Source organism: Piliocolobus tephrosceles, chromosome 16 (genome assembly GCF_002776525.5).
Source record: "Piliocolobus tephrosceles isolate RC106 chromosome 16, ASM277652v3, whole genome shotgun sequence".
Lineage (NCBI taxonomy): Eukaryota > Metazoa > Chordata > Mammalia > Primates > Cercopithecidae > Piliocolobus > Piliocolobus tephrosceles.
Genome location: NC_045449.1, coordinates 34,141,872 through 34,155,056, shown reverse-complemented (window position 1 = coordinate 34,155,056; position 13,185 = coordinate 34,141,872). Strand labels below are relative to the sequence as shown.

At 45.3% G+C, this 13,185-nt stretch overlaps 1 protein-coding gene across 1 annotated transcript in view; it reads right to left on the bottom strand.

Moving 5' to 3' along the window:
- Window positions 1-13,185, bottom strand: part of TUBD1 (tubulin delta 1) — a 33,072-nt gene that overhangs the window by 5,890 nt on the left and 13,997 nt on the right. Inside the window, exons 5-6 of the mRNA XM_026456746.1 lie at window positions 10,723-10,911; window positions 2,719-2,859 (exon numbers count right to left, since the gene is read on the bottom strand). Of these exons, the coding sequence (XP_026312531.1) occupies window positions 2,719-2,859; window positions 10,723-10,911 (330 nt within the window). The remainder of the gene's footprint in view (window positions 1-2,718; window positions 2,860-10,722; window positions 10,912-13,185) is intronic.

Below are 13,185 nucleotides of genomic sequence, written 5' to 3'. Positions count from 1 at the left end.
TTTTTTTTTTTTTTTGAGACACGGTCTCACTCTGTTGCCCAGGCTGGGATGCAGTGGCATGATGTTGGCTCACTGCAACCTCTACTTCCTGGGCTCAAGCAATCTACCCTTAGCCTTAGCCTCCTAAGTAGGTGGGATTACAGGTGCCTGCCACCATGCCCAGCTAATTTTTGTACTTTTTGTAGAGATGGGGTTTCACCATGTTGGCCAGGCTGGTCTCGAACTCCAGGCCTCAAGTGATCCACCTGCCTCAGCCTCTCAAAGTGCTGGGATTATAGGGATGAGCCACTGCACTGTCCCCCTTTTTTTTCTATACAATGAATATGGATAATTTATCCAAAAGTAATATAATACTAATTTTTTTTTTTTTTTTTTGAGACAGGATCTTAGTCTGTCACCAGGCTGGTGTGCAGAGGCACTATCATAGCTCACTGCAGCCTTCACCTCCTGCCCTTAAGTGATCCTCCCACCTCAGCCTCCCAAGTAGCTGGGACTACGGGCCCATGCCACCACGCCTAATATTTTTATCTTTTGTAGAGATGGCATTTCACTATGTTGCCCAAGCTGGTCTTAAACTTCTGGGCCCAAGCAATCATCCCACCTCTGCCAAACTGCTGGGATTCCAGGTGAGAGCCACTGTGCCGGGCCCTACTTTATACTATTATTTGTTCTTTCTCTTTTTTTTTTTTTTTTTTTTGAGACGGAGTCTCGCTCTGTCGCCCAGGCTGGAGTGCAGTGGCGCGATCTCAGCTCACTGCAAGCTCCGCCTCCCGGGTTTACGCCATTCTCCTGCCTCAGCCTCCGGAGTAACTGGGACTACAGGCACCCGCCACCTCGCCCGGCTAGTTTTTTTTGTATTTTTAGTAGAGACAGGGTTTCACCGTGTTAGCCAGGATGGTCTCGATCTCCTGACCTCATGATCCGCCCGCCTCGGCCTCCCAAAGTGCTGGGATTACAGGCTTGAGCCACCGCGCCCGGCCTATCTGTTCTTTCTCTAAAGGACATTACAAGGAGTAGATTGTTCAGTTTTCTTTTTTCTTGTTGATAATGGGTCTCACTCTGTCACCCAGGCTGGAGTGCAGTGGTACCACCGTCATTGGTCACTGCAGGCTCAAACTCCTGGGTTCAAGTGATCCTCCTGCTTCAGTCTCCCTAGTAGGTGAGACTACAGGTGTGCACCAAGTTTAAAATTCTTTGTAGAGATGGGGTCTCGCTATGTTGCCCAGGCTAGTTTCGAACTCCTAGCCTCAAGCAATCCTCCTGACTTAGCCTGCCAAAGTGCTGGGATTACACATACGTGCCACTATGCTAGGCCTTGGTTTTCTTTGTATCACAACAAGAAGTAGCAAACATGATATTTGCTGAAGTCATGATAAAATGAACCCAAAAAATTGCCATAGAAAAACAAAGCTAATAAGAATAATGCCCTTTCAGCCAGGCACAGTGGCTCACACCTGTAATCCCAGCACTATGGGAGGCCGAGGCGGATGGATCACTTGAGGTCTGGAGTTTGAGACCAGCCTGGTCAATATGGTCAAACCCCATCTGTACTAAAAATACAAAAATCAAGCAGGCATGGTGGCGCACGCCTATAATCCCAGCTACTCAGGAGGCTGAGGCAGAGGTTGCAGTGAGTTGAGATTGCACCAGTGCACTCCAGCTTGGGTGACAGTGAGACTCTGTCTCACACACACACAAAAAGAATAATGCTCTTTCAACTTCCTGAAAAATTTGTAACAAAATGCTTGTCACAGATACAACTGGTTGTCCAGCAATTCCTGCTCCTTAGCAATTCCTGTTCACCCCTTCTTCCTTAGTATCAATTCCCCTAAACTTTAACTGAAATTGCAGTGAGGTGTGGCCCAGAACTCAGTCCCAGTCAATGGGACAGAAATTCAAGCGTGATATGGGACTTTCAGAAAACGAGGCATGCCTGGCCAGACACAGTGGCTCAAGCCTATAATCTCAACACTTTGGGAGGCCGAGGTGGGCGGATCACCTGAGGTCAGGAGTTTGAGACCAGTCAGGCCAACGTGGAGTAACACTGTCTCTAGTAAAAATACAAAAATTAGCCAGGCGTGGTGGCACACACTTGTAATCTCAGCTACTCAGGAGGCTGAGGCAATAGAACTGCTTGAACTTGGGAGGCGGAGGTTGCAGTGAGCCGAGATCACACCACTGCACTCCAGCCTGGGCAGCAGAGTGAGATCTGTCTCAAAAAAACCCCAAAAAACAAAAAAAAAACAAAACAGGAAAGGAGGCAGGTCCTTCTCTGCTTATTTCTATAAGGAGGCAGCCAGATGGGAAAGTAAGGGTGACAGGACAGCCAGATGTTCAGAATACAATTCTTTTTTTTTAAATAGAGACAGGGTCTTGCTCTGTTGCTTAGGCTGGAGGGCAGTGCCACAATGACGGCTCACTGCAGCCTTGACCTCCTAGGCTCAAGCTATCCTTCTGCCTCAGCCTCCCAAGTAACTGGGACTACGTGCATGTGCTACTACACCCGGCTAAAGGAATTATACTTTTATCTTGTTTAAACCACTTCTATATTGGTGTCTAGACACATACTAACTGATACCATGGTCACATTTTGCCACTAAAACACATAGTTATTACTTTCCTTTCTCCAAGAATACAGGGACTTTTAAAAAACCATGTGTACCATATAGCATGTACATGTGCAAAATGTAAATCTTAATTTTCACCTGAATTTCTTACCCACATCTGCACTTTGCACATCTTTCCCACGAAGAATGACCAAGTTAGCAATGGAAGTGTTAAAATGCAGGTCCTTGTTGAGAGACATTTTACCAAGAGAAGGAAGTCCTGATGAAGGAGGCTGCACGTGCCAATCAATACCTACCAAAAGAAAAAAAAAGAGCAAGAGATTTTATTTTATTTACTTAGTTTTCTGAGATGGAGTCTCACTCTGTTGCCTCGGCTGAAGTGAAGTGGCGTGATCTTGGCTCACTGCAACCTCCATCTCCCAGGTTCAAGCGATTCTCCTGCCTCAGTCTCCCCCAGAAGCTGGGTAGACAGGATTAAAGGTGTGTGCCATCACACCCAGCTAATTCTTTTGTATTTTTAGTAGAGACAGGGTTTCACCATGTTGGCCAGGCTGGTCTCAAACTCCTGACCTCAAATGATCCGCCTGCCTCAGCCTCCCAAAGTGCTGGGATTACAGGCGTGAGCCACTGCGCCCAGCCCAAAAGCAAGAGATTTTATAAATGGCTCTGAACGAGAGGAGGAAAATGGTCTTGTGGAATGTGTATGTTAGTTTTTTTTGGACAGGGTCTCGCTATGCCACCCAGGCTGGAGTGCAGTGGCTATTCACAAGTATGATCATAGCTCACTACAGCCTCGAACTCTGGGGCTCCAATGATCCTTCCACCTTGTCCTTCCATGTATCTGGGACTATAGGCATTATTTTTCCTGTCTAAAAGGGAGGGTCTATCAATTCTCCTATGCCTATTCCACTAGAGTTTGTTGGGGCAAAAAATTGTACTCAAAGGGCTATCTTTGAGTACAAGATATCTTAGGATAGGTGTGATGGCTCATGCCTGTAATCCCAGCACTTTGGTAGGCTATGGTGGGAGGATCTCTTGAGCCCAGGAGTTCAAGACCAGCCTGGACAAAATAGTGATCTCCTCTTCTAAAAAAAAAATACAAAAATTAGTCTGGCATCTGTGGCATGCACCTATAGTTCCAGCTACCGGAGAAACTGAGTGGGGAGAATTGCCTAAGCCCAGGAGGTCGAGGCTACAGAGAGCCGTGATCGTGCCACTGCACTCCAGCCTGGGTGACAGTGCGAGAAATCTCACTTGCATGAGGAGTATGAATCCATGCTGCTTTTGGAGGATAAGATTTTGGACTGATGTGCTAATGGTATGTAACTATTGGGGGCCTTGGGAGGGGAAGAATGTACCGTGCATGTGGGAAGACATGACTTAGGGACAGCACAGAGAACAGTAGTCAGCCTCCAACATGACCCCAATCATCTTCGCTTCCTGGTATTCAAGCCCTTGGGGAGTCTGCTCTCACACTGGAGAGGACTGACCTTAACCAAAAGGATGTTGCAGAAATAACTTCCAGAGCTAGGTCACAAAAGGCATTAACTTCAAGGCCAGGCATGGTGGCTCACGCCTGTAGTCTTAGCACTTTGGGAGGCTGAGGTAGGCGGATCACTTGAGGTGAGGAGTTCAAGACCAGCCTGGCCAACATGGTGAAACCCCATCTCCACTAAAAATACAAAAAAAATTTAGCCGGGCGTGGTGGCAGGCGCCTGTAATCTTAGCTACTTGGGAGGCTGAGGCAGGAGAATCGTTTGAACCCAGGAGGCAGAGGCTGCACTGAGCGAAGATCGTGCCACTGCACTCCACCCTGGGCGACAGAGCAAGACTCTGTTTCAAAAAAAAAAAAAAAAAAAAAGTTGGGGGGCACTAACTTCTGCCTTGCTCCTTCCTGGATCACATATTCTCCCTAAAGGTAGAACATGTAGAAACAGATAGTGATGGTGATAGAAATGGGGTAAATCTTTACATAGAGGCCAGGCGCAGAGGCTCATGCCTGTAATCCCAGCACTTTGAGAGGCTGAGGTGGAAGGATCACTTGAAATCAGGAGTTCAAGACTAGCCTGGGCAACATAGTGAGACCCCAACTCTACAAAAATAAAAGAAATAACAAAATTAGGCTGGGTGTGGTGGCTCATGCCTGTAATCCCAGCTCTTTGGGAGGCCGAGGTGGGCAGATCACGAGGTCAAGAGATCGAGACCATCCTGGCCAACATGGTGAAACCTCGTCTCTACTAAAAATACAAAAATTAGCTGGGCGAGGTGGTACACACCTGTAGTCCCAGCTATTCAGGAGGCTAAGGCAGGGGAATCGTTTGAACCTGGGAGGCGGAGGTTGCAGTGAGCCAAGATTGTGCCATTGCACTCCAGCCTGGCGATAGAGTGAGACTCCATTTCAAAAAAATAAATAAATAAATAACAAAATTAGTCACTTATGGTGGTACACACCTGTAGTCCTAGCTACAGGAAGCTGCAACAGGAGGATCACTTGAGCCTAGGAGTTTGAGGCCGCACTGAGCTATGATTGCGCCACTACACTCCAGCCTAGGTGAGAGTGAAACCTGCCTCAAAAACAAAACGCACAAAATCTTCCCAGAGCAGAGAATATGTGAAGAGTTATAAAACTACACCCTTCAACCTGGCTTGTGCCATATATTTATTCATATACTATTCATACACGTATATGAAAACATTTGTATGTTCAAACTATACAACTGTGAAAAAATGTTGACACCCGGCCAGGCGCAGAGGCTCACGCCTATAATCCCAGCACTTTGGGAGGCCAAGGCAGGCGAATCACGAGGTCAGGAGTTTAAGACCAACCTGGCCAATATGGTGAAATCCCGTCTCTACTAAAAAAATACAAAAATTAGATAGGCATGGTGGTGCGCACCTGTAGTCCCAACTATTTGGGATGCTGAGGCAAAAGAATCGCTTCAACCGGGAGGCGGAGGTTGTAGTGAGCCGAGAGCCACTGCACTGCAGCCTGGGTGACAGAGAGAGACTCCATCCCCCCCGCCAAAAAAAAAAAAAAAAGAAAAAAGAAAAAAGGAAAAGAAAAAATGTTGACACCCTAAAGTTCCACATGGGAGCTCAGCAAACTGTGGTTTATTGACCTAAGAGAGCTCAGAGCAGCACGTCTCACACGACTCTAAGGAACATTGTGTTCCTTGCCGTATTAACAGGTATTGCTAGAAAAACAGGTACTGTGGCCAAAAAATTCAGGAAGCACTATTTTCACACGTAAACTTTCTACTTATCTCCAAACCTCTGGCACTATAATCTAAAATCCATAAGATATTACAAACAAATGTTGAGAAAATCTACTCTCATAGTATAAAAACCTAACTTATTTTAATTTGTGGTATAATGTATGCTATTAACACCTAGTAGTGATTTCTAGTTACACATGACAGACTGAACATATCAATTTCCTGCCACTCTCTCCTCAGATCCTGCTTAATCAATAAAAGGATAACCATAAACAAGAAAAAAGGGAACAGGAGAGAATATAACAGCAACAAAATTTTGGAAGCTGGAGAGCAAATGAACTACTGGTTACTGACCGCACAACAAGAAAAAGCTAAAAATTTTGCCCACAGTTGAGGTCCTGGAAGTAGACCAGACACTTTTCAAAGTGGAAAAAAGGCTGGGCATGGTGGCTTACGTCTGTAATCCCAGCACTTTGGGAATTTGAGGCAGGCGGATCGCTTGAGGTCAGGAGTTTGAGACCAGCCTGGCCGACATGATAAAACCCCATCTCTACTAAAAATACAAAAATTAGCTAGGTGTGGCGGTACACATTGGTACACTGGTAATCCCAGCTACCTGGAAGGCTAAGGTGGGAGGATCACCTGAACCCGGGAGGTGGAGGTTGCAGTGAGCCAAGATGAGGCCACCGTACTCCAGCCTGGGTGACAGAGTTCAACTCCATCTTAAAAAAAAAAAAAAAAAAAGAAAGAAAGAGAAAAGAAAATCGAAGTGGGAAAAAAAACAGGAGGATTAACTAAAAAACTGTTTGAGAGGCAGTGAGAGCCCCTTCCCCACTCCCTGCGGCAGGGGGAGTGTGCTCTTCTACCCTAGAAGGAGGTTTCTGCTGTGAAAAGGCTAAACCTGGGAGGCTCTGGCCTCAGTAACACCAGGCACAGCCCTGTAGAGAACGTTTGGAAAACCAGGTCACAAAGTAGAAGCTTTCGCAGGAAAGCTTAACAGTCCATGTCTTCCCCATCCAGCTCTGAAGAGGCTGGCAGCCAGGCTTATCATGCGTTCAGGAAAGAGATGGAGGAGGAAGCAACTGATCAAGAGATAAGATACACTGAATATGATATTTGGAAGCCCAACAACAAAATGGCCAGGCAGATCGCCTTACTGTGAAACCCACACAAGTCTGCAACGTCCATAAGGGTCCATTCAGTGCTCAGAGCAACTAACTCAGCAAATAATCACTGAGTGTTTACTGTTCCAGGCTCCAAAGATGCAACAGTAAACCAAATAGATAATAAAGCTTACCTTCTATTGAGATAAACCAAAGACCCATGTCGAGTACTTTCAGAATGCTGGGGACAAAGAGAAAATCCTAAAAGCTTCAAGAGATAACAAAATACGATTGGGAATCAGAACAACGTGAGACTTCCCAACAGCAACGCTGCAAGTGAGAAGATGATAGAGCAATGCCTATGAAATACTCAGTGAAAAGAAAATGATTCCCAACCTAGAATCCTATCCCTGACCAAACTATCATTCAAATGCAATGGCAGAACAGAATGATGATATTTATTTATTTTTATTTTCATGTTTTTGAGACGGGGTCTCACTCTGTCACCAAGCTGGAGTGCAGTGGCATGATCTTGGCTCACTGCAACCTCCCTCCACCTCCCAGGTTCAAGTGATTCTCCCACCTTAGCCTCCTGAGTAGCTGGGACTACAGGCGCCCGCCACTACGCCCGGCTAATTTATTTTTGTATTTTTAGTAGAGACGGGGTTTCACTGTGTTAGCCAGGATGGTCTCGATCTCCTGACTTCATGATCCACCTGCCTTGGCCTCCCAAAGTGCTGGGATTACAGATGTGAGCCACTGTGCCCAGCCAGAATGATATTTGTAGCCTCAAACACTTTACTTTCCTTGTACTCTTTCTTAGGGAGCTCCTGAAAGGTATGGTCCATCAATATGAGGGAATAAATCAAGAAAGCAGATTTGAAATCTAGGAGGTACAGATATAAATCAGGATGAGGCAAGCAGAGATACCAGAGCTGGCTGCTTATCAAGCCTGGACAGCAGTCAGTCCAGAATGGAATGGGAAGATAAAGGCCTTCCAGAAGGATGTCTCTAAGCAGATAATGGAAGTAGTTGATTACCTGATGGGTTTAAAAATGTTGGGAAAGAGTTCTTTTTTTTTGTTTTTGAGACAGGGTTTTGCTCTGTTGCCCAGGCTGGAGTGCAGTGGCATGATCATGGCTCATTTTAAACTCAAACCCCTTGGTTTAAGGGATTCTCCTGCCCCACCCTCCCAAGTAGCTAGGACGGTGCATACCACTATGCCCAGCTAATTTTTTTTTTTTTTTTTTTTGGAGACAGAGTCTCGCTCTGTTGCCCAGGCTGGAGAGCAGGGGCGCTATCTCGGCTCACTGCAACCTCTGCCTCCCGGGTTCAAGCGATTCTCCTGCCTCAGCCTCCTGCGTAGCTGGGATTACAGGTGTGTGCTATCACGCCTGGCTGATTTTTTGTATTTTTAGTAGAGATGGGGTTTCTACTACATCCATGTTAGCCAGGATGGTCTTGATCTCCTGACCTCATCAGCCTCAGCCTCCCAAAGTGCTGGGATAACAAACGTGAGCCACCATGATGGACCAGCTAATTTTTTTAAATTATTTTTTTAGAGATGGGGTCTTGCTTTGTTGCTCAAGCTGGTTTTGAACTCCTGGCCTCAAGCGATCCTCCTGCCTCAGCCTCCCAAAGTGCTGAGCTTACAGGTGTGAGCCACCACATCTGAGAAGGGATTCATTTTTTACAGAAAAGTTTGAGGATAAATTGGTGATAGGTACAGGGAATATCAACCAAATAAATATAATGATTAACAACTCCAGGAGGGAAAAATAAATTGTACACACAAAAAAACATAATCTATGTACACAGTACAAGGCTCTACTATGAATTAATATTTATATAGCAAAAGTAATACAAACATTGAAAACTGATCTAACTCCCAAGTATGTTAGGAGGAAGGATGAAGGTAAATATGAGTGTGTATGTGTATATGAGAGCGCACATACGTGTCACTCACATACATATTGAGAAAGAGTTCTTATATATATGTACGTGGGAGTGTGTGTATATATATGAACATGGGAGTGTGTGTGTGTGTGTGTGTGTGTGTGTGTGTAGACGGGGTGTAAGATGATTCAATTCTCAATTTTCTTTTTTTTTTTTGAGATGCAATTTCACTCTTACCACCCAGGCTGGAATGCAGTGGCACTATCTCGGCTCACTGCAACCTCTGCCTCCCAGGTTCAAGCAATTCTCCTGCCTCAACTTCCTGAGCAGCTGGGATTATGGGTGCCTGCCACTATGCCTGGCTAATTTTTTTTGTATTTTTAGTAGAGAAGGGGTTTCACCATGTTGGCCAGGCTGGTCTTGAACTCCTGACCTCAGGTGATCCACCCACCTCGGCCTCCCAAAGTGCTGGGATTACAGGCATTAGCTACCATGCCCAGCCCAATTCTCAATTTTCACACTAGGAATGCAAGAGATAACAATATAAGTAAAACATTTATAACTATGGAGGCAAATTCTAGATGAAACAGCTAAAGAGGTTGAAAGTAGTTTCATCTGTGTAATGGGGAGGTGTAGGACTGCTGTTTTCCTTGTCATAAATTCATACCAGACATTACTTAACTTTTTTTTTTTTTTTTTGAGAAAGGGTCTCACTGTGTCACCCAGGCTAAAGTGCAGTGGAGTGATCACAGCTCACTGCAGCCTTGACCTCCTGGGCTCAGGTGATTCTCCCACCTCAGTCTCCCAAGTTGCTGGGAATACAGGCCCATGTCACCGTGTCCAGATAATTTTTTATATTTCTTGTAGAGGGGTTTTGCCATGTTGCCCAGGCTGGTCTTGAACTCCTGGGCTCAAGCGCTTCTCCTGCCTTGACCTCCCAAAGTGCTAGGATTACAGGTATGAGCCACCATACCTGGTCCATTACTTGACCTTTTAAAAAACTGAGATATAGGCCGGGCGCGGTGGCTCAAACCTGTAATCCCAGCACTTTGGGAGGCCGAGATGGGCGGATCACGAGGTCGGGAGATCAAGACCATCCTGGCTAACATGGTGAAACCCCGTCTCTACTAAAACATACAAAAAACTAGCCGGGTGTGGTGGCGGGCGCCTGTAGTCCCAGCTACTCAGGAGGCTGAGGCAGGAGAATGGCATAAACCCGGGAGGCGGAGCTTGCAGTGAGCTGAGACCCGGCCACTGCACTCCAGCCTGGGCGACAGAGCGAGACTCCGTCTCAAAAAAAAAAAAAACTGAGATATAATTGGCCGGGCATGGTGGCTCACGCCTGTAATCCCAGCACTCTGGGAGGCTGAGACGGGCGGATCACGAGGTCAGGAGATAGAGACCATCCTGGCTAACATGGTGAAACCCCCGTCTCTACTAAAAATACAAAAAATTGGCTGGGTGTGGTGACGGACGCCTGTAGTCCCAGCTACTTGGGACGCTGAGGCTGGAGAATGGCGTGAACCCGGGAGGCGGAGGTTGCAGTGAGCCAAGATGGCACCACTGCACTACAGCCTGGGCGACAGAGCGAGACTCCGTCTCAAAAAAAAAAAAAAGTAAGATATACTTTAAATACAGTGCAATGTATGGATTTAAGTATATATTTAAGTGAGTTTTGGCTACTTGATTTTTTAAACTATATTACTTTGATTTAAAAAAAAAATCTGGCACTCATTTGAAATGTCTTTTGGTAATGAAACTGTGAAGTGATTAAGAAACCCTCCTAGGATGCCCTGGTGAGTTTCTGCCGGAGTCTCCCTAGCCAGAAGGAAGGACCATTATCTCAACTACTCCAAGCCAGTATATATAGTCTCAATATAGAGACTCCAGGACGGACATTTTTTCCAGCTTGTGGGCTGCATATTTTGGACTACTCTTTACCTTCTTCCATCTTTGCATTAGAAATGAGCATCTGTCTCAAATGCTTGAGGAGGCCAGCCCAAGTAAATGTACTGTATGCCAATGAATTCTCAGACATGTGAGGAACGTTACGAACACTCAGCATCTTGAATTCAGGATGGGGAACTAAATGCTCCATTAAGTCTCCTGTAAAGAAAAAAAAAATCTGAACTAATTTTTTTTTATTCCACATTGTTGCCAATGGTCTACATAAAACCATGATTTGAAGGTTTTCTGGGCCAAATGTTTTTTTCTCTTCTTAGACCAGAATTATTTAATCTTTAATATGAATACTATTTCAGAGATAATGTCTATTACACACCACCTCTTCGCTTCATTTTAGCACCGACTTGAGCATGAGTGAGAAAATACACTTTGCCAAAAAGCAAACTACAATTTAGAAGCTGAATAACTGTAAATGTGAATGAAATATTTAGGTAAACTCCAGGAAAACAAAGTAAACATGAGAAATGATACGCTTTTCTTGTCATTCTATGTTCACTAAATATTGTTCTATTCTTTTTTTTTTTTGAGACGGAGTCTTATTCTATCGCCAGGCTGGAGTGCAGTGGCGTGATCTCAGCTCACTGCAAGCTCCGCCTCCCGGGTTCACGCCATTCTCCTGCCTCAGCCTCCTGAGTAGCTGGGACTACAGGCGCCCACCACCACGCCCAGCTAATTTTTTGTACTTTAGTAGAGATAGGGTTTCACCATGGTGGCCAGGATGGTCTCGATCCCCTGATCTCATGATCCACCTGCCTCGGCCTCCCAAAGTGCCCGGATTACAGGTGTGAGCCACCGCACCCACCCCACTAAATATTCTTTTAGGAATATTACTAGATTTTTTTTTTTTTTTTTTTTTTAGTAGAGACAGGGTTTCACCATGTTGGCTGGGCTGGTCTTGAACTCCTGACCTCAGGTGATCCACCCGCCTCGGCCTCCCAAAGTGCCGGGATTACAGACGTGAGCCACTGCGCCTGGCTCAAGATTTTTACATATTGTATCTGGTTAGGTGATAATCAAATCTGTTAATATGAAAGTTAATATGAGCCAGGTGTGGTGGTTCACGCCTGTAATCCCAGAACTTTTGGAGGCTGAGGTGGGCAGATCATGAGGTCAGGAGTTTAAGGCCAGCCTGGCTGACATGGTGAAACACCATTTCTACTAAAAATATGAAAATTAGCCAGGTGTGGTGGCGGGCACCTGTAATCCCAGCTACTCGGAAGGCTGAAGCAGGAGAATCGCTTGAACCTGGGAGGCGGAGGCTGCAGTGCATCACGCTCTAGCCTGGGGGACAAAGTGAGACTCTGTCTCAAAAAAAAAAACAAAAGTTAACATGAAACTCTATTTGGAAAGAAGATGAGATTAGATATTCCTTAAGACAGGAATGTGCCTATCTTTAGAAACTTGTATTTACAATGAAATAGAATTTAGGAGAAAGGCTAATTTCCTTTACATTCACAGCTGTCTCATATATTTATAGAAAGTACCTTGAGGATAGGGAAAAATATATTACCATGATATGAAACAAACTTTATACCATTGAGTACAAACTCATAATGTACATTCTAAAGAAAAGAACAAATTTTGACACAAACATCTATAAGATACTACACAGGTGGGCTTGTGCGAATGGAATGCCCTCTAAATGTAGAATTCTTTTCTGTAAAATACCTACAGTTGAATTCTACTGCATAGCACAAGTAAATATACAGTAGTCAGAAAATAATTCCTGAGCACTATGGCATGAATTCTTTTTTTTCTTTTTAGACAGTGTTTTGTTCTGTTGTCCCGACTGGAGTGCAGTGGTACAATCAAAGCTCTGCAACCTCGAACTCCTGGGCTTAAGTGACAGCCCCATCTCGGCTTCCCTAGTAGCTGAGATTACAGGTGCACACCACAATGCCTGTTTTTTTTTTTTTTTGTTGGGGGAACGGAGTTTCGCTCTTATTGCTCAGGCTGGAGTGCAGTGGCGTGATCTTGGCTCACTGCAACCTCCCCCTCCCAGGTTCAAGCAATTCTCCTGCCTCAGCCTCCCAAGTAGCTGGGATTACAGGCATGTGCCACTACACTCAGCTAATTTTTTATTTTTAGTAGAGACAGGTTTCTCCATGTTGGTTAGGCTGGTCTTGAACTCCCAACCTCAGGCGATCTGCCCATCTTGGCCTCCCAAAGTGTTGGGATGACAGGCATGAGCCACCACACCCGGCCACTTTTTAAATTCTTAGTAGAGATGAGGTCTTGCTACACTGCCCAGGCTGGCTTCGAACTCCTGGCCTCAAGTGATCTTCCCACTCTGGCCTCCTAAAGCACTAGGATTACAGAAGTGAGCCATGGTGCCCGGCCAATGCATGAATTATTAACTGTTGCAATCTGCTCTCCCTTCCAGCTTTCTTGTTCAGCTACTCTTATCTTAACCATTGTGTGTGTGTGTGTGTGTGTGTG